Below are 3,361 nucleotides of genomic sequence, written 5' to 3' on the forward strand. Positions count from 1 at the left end.
ACACAGACACACACACACACACACACACACACACACACACACACACACACACACACACACAGAATACTCGGCTGTGTGCAGGTCTGACTTCATGTCGTTAGTGTTTCTGGGTTTTAAACGTTGCTGACATAATGCTTTTAGGAACACGGTGTAATTGAGTCTCTTACAGGGGAACCTATAGAAAGGACAGACTAAAGGGAGGGGGGGGGGGGGGGTGGAGGGGTTCCCCTTTTCCTCCCTTTTCATGCTATGTTGAAGTGCTGGCTTCTCTGACAACAATGCAGCAGCCAGTATGTCCTCCTTCTAACTTTAGATTCTGCTCCTGAATGCTCTGGATTTGTTTGGACCAGAGAAGGTAGGCGCTTTTAAGGACACGCCCCCCACACGGCCGTTTTGGACGCCCCTCAGTTTGTCCGATATGAGAGCAGTTATCAGGTCAACAGGTGTTGCAGCGATGGAAGCGGTCAAGAGAAGTGGTTCAGATAGAAGTGATTGTACCCGACCTAAAAAGCCTCTGCATGTTTCTAATAAGCTCCACGAGCAGAAACGTGCTCAAACTAGGATCAATATTGGAGATGCTTTTGAAAAATCTAAAGGAGACCCTGGCTGTATTATTCTGCCCCCGCCCAGGTATGATGTCATGTGTTGGGTGAGCTCACAGTCCCGTGTCTGGTCTGGGGTCTGTCCTCATACTGTCCACTTCACTGTATGTTACCTCTGTGGTTCATGCTTCAGGTCCTGAAAGTACCTGAAGACTCTGCCAATAATACAACTGTTTGTAATTATATCATCTGTAAAGAATCAGAAGAGCAGCTCACCTCTCTGAACCTCTAATGATGATGTGAGGAGGACTAACACTGTACTCCCCCCCTCCTCCTCCTCTTCCTCCTCTCCTCCTCTTCCTCCTCCCCCCCTCCTCCTCCTCTTCTCCTCCTCTCCTCCTCTTCCTCCTCCCCCCCTCCCCCCCCCTCCTCTTCCTCTCCTCTCCTCCTCCTCCTCCTCCTCTCCTCCTCTTCCTCCTCCCCCCCCCTCCTCCTCCTCCTCTTCCTCTCCTCTCCTCCTCCTCCTCTCCTCCTCTTCCTCTCCTCTCCTCTCTCTCTCCCCCCCCCCCCCCCCCCCCCCCCCCCCCCGTGTCCTCTGTGTTTGGGCAGGGTCCAGCTGTGAACCATTAGGGGACCTGTCCCCTTTATTCTCTTTCTGTGTTAGAGTGCATGAGTTTGGTTTTCCCCTCATAAAAAAGTTTGTGCCCCTCCATAAACAGGGCAGGGGGAGTTTCTTCTTCTTCTGCTGTTTGCTTCTTTGTTAGCCCACTTTTTAAAAACCGCTCGTCTGTGCTGCGACACACCTCAGTGTCTCTGTGGAAACTTCAGGAGACTAATGTGTCCAGATCGAGGCTCGTCGAGAGGACGCAGGGTCCACCTCGATTTGTGCAGATGCTGAGATACTGAGGGAGGAAAGCTGCACATCCTGAACTCAAAGGGAATCCTGATAAAAAAAACACAGCTCTGTATTTATGTTTTAAACGACTGAGGGCGCACTCACACTCGACCTGATTGTCCCCACAGATGAAGAAGAAGCAGCAGCTGACCTGTAACACCTGCTGCTCCGAGTCTCCACACTGAAAACCTTTGACTCCTCCCAGCAGGACGCTCTCCACACCTGGGAGGAATCTGTCAGCGTTTTGAGATTAAGTCTGAAGTGTTTTGAGGGGAGCTGATGTGAGAACGCAGCAGGAGAATACACCTGGAACATCAGGTGCAAAGATCAGAGTCCAGAGCCTCTCCTGCTTCGTTTTAAAGACACAGAGATCAATGCATTTTAAACCTGTTCAGTGTACGACCTTGACCTCTGACCCCTCTGAGCAGACGGCATGTGACCATTTTATCTGCTCGCCTTAGAGAAGCCAGTTCTGCAGAACGCGGGGGGCTACTTCACTTTTCAGGGGGAGAAATTCAAACTCCTCCTGCCTCTCTACTTTGTTATGAAACATCAAAACGATAAACTGCACGGTCCGTGTGTTTTTCCGTCTCACCTTTGAAGCAGAAACACGCCGTGTTTGTCCGTTTTGTCCGGGTAGCCGGTCCTGGTTCTTGTGCTTGTAGAGCGTGCGGACCCCCCAGCAGGGCCTCCTCCACACTGAGGCTTCGGGACGGTGATGGGGTAGCGGGCGCTGCCGTCGGGAGAGCCAGCCGTAGTCGCAGCGGCTAAGCCCCGCCCTCCAGGCCGCGTACAGCTGACCGGGCGCCGCCAACACGGCGTTGTGCTTTTGACACTCCGCGGACGCCTGCTGGAAGACGGACCTTCTCTCTGAGGTCGGCGTAGAAGACCTCACCTGCACGCAGAGAAGACGAGATTACAGGTTTTGTAGAAGAAGAAATATGGAAACTACATGTCAGGGTTTCATCATTCAGCTTTAAACTACATTTCCCATGAGCCTCTATCACCGCTGCTTTGGAGAAATAACCCTCAGGAACACGTCAACCAGCGACCTTCAAGCTGCTCGTAGTCGTGTTTCTGAGCTGGAGACAGAGGTAAGCTAGCTGTTAGCCCCTGTTTCCAGTCTTTATGCTAAGCTAGGCTAACTCTGTGCTCTACACACTGACTTGTTAAGCTAGTTGTGCTCACCTCGTAGTTTGTCCACGTAGCAGTACACGTCGTATTGTTCCGTGGGGTCACGGACGCCGTACGTTCTCACGCCCGCTCTGCTCTCCAAATTACCCAAACAGCCGGGACGGGGCACCGTGATTGGGTATCTGAAAACAAACAAACAAACAAACAAACAAACAAACAAACAAACAAACACTGAGTTCAAAAACACAACAACAGAAACTTTCTGACAGTCGTCCTGAATCCTCGTGAAGCTCACCTGACTGACTGGTCGGCGAGCCAGCCCTGCGTCACATTGGTCCAGGCCGTCCTCGAAAGCGGCCGTCAGCTGTTCGGGTTCAGCGATGTCGGCACCGGCGTCGTGACACGCCCTCACGGCGGCGGGAAAGTCGAGAGTGTAGCGGCTGGTGCTGGCTCTGTAGTGAAACACCACGCCTGAAGACGGAACGAGAAAGAAGGTCAGAGTCAAAACTGATGAGTCATCAAAACATTCACCCCCCGTACAGTGTGTGTCCATCCAGACATGAGCTAATCACACCTATTTGGTTTTTTGAACCAGGCTGTAAACATGTTCATCTCTGCTGTAAAAACAGGCTTTTTTAGAATGGGTGTGTATGTGACTTCCTGTGCTTCTGCAGCCAGCCTCTAGTGGACACTCAGGGAACTGCAGGATGTTACACTTCAGCATCGGCTTCATGTTTTAACACCGGAGGTTACAGCTTCCTTGATCTCTGTCTCTCTCTCTCTGTCCTCT

General features: G+C 51.7%; 1 protein-coding gene across 1 annotated transcript in view; it reads right to left on the bottom strand.

The window, feature by feature from the left end:
* vcanb (versican b) overlaps positions 1-3,185 on the bottom strand; it is a 26,493-nt gene extending 23,308 nt beyond the window's left edge. Inside the window, 7 exon segments of the mRNA XM_065965854.1 lie at positions 1,543-1,670; positions 2,033-2,178; positions 2,180-2,296; positions 2,298-2,332; positions 2,626-2,753; positions 2,867-2,892; positions 2,894-3,185. Of these exon segments, the coding sequence (XP_065821926.1) occupies positions 1,543-1,670; positions 2,033-2,178; positions 2,180-2,296; positions 2,298-2,332; positions 2,626-2,753; positions 2,867-2,892; positions 2,894-3,124 (811 nt within the window). The 5' untranslated portion in view covers positions 3,125-3,185.
* Between the last annotated feature and the right edge of the window lie 176 nt (positions 3,186-3,361).

This window comes from Labrus bergylta, chromosome 17 (assembly GCF_963930695.1).
Source record: "Labrus bergylta chromosome 17, fLabBer1.1, whole genome shotgun sequence".
In the NCBI taxonomy this organism is placed as follows: domain Eukaryota; kingdom Metazoa; phylum Chordata; class Actinopteri; order Labriformes; family Labridae; genus Labrus; species Labrus bergylta.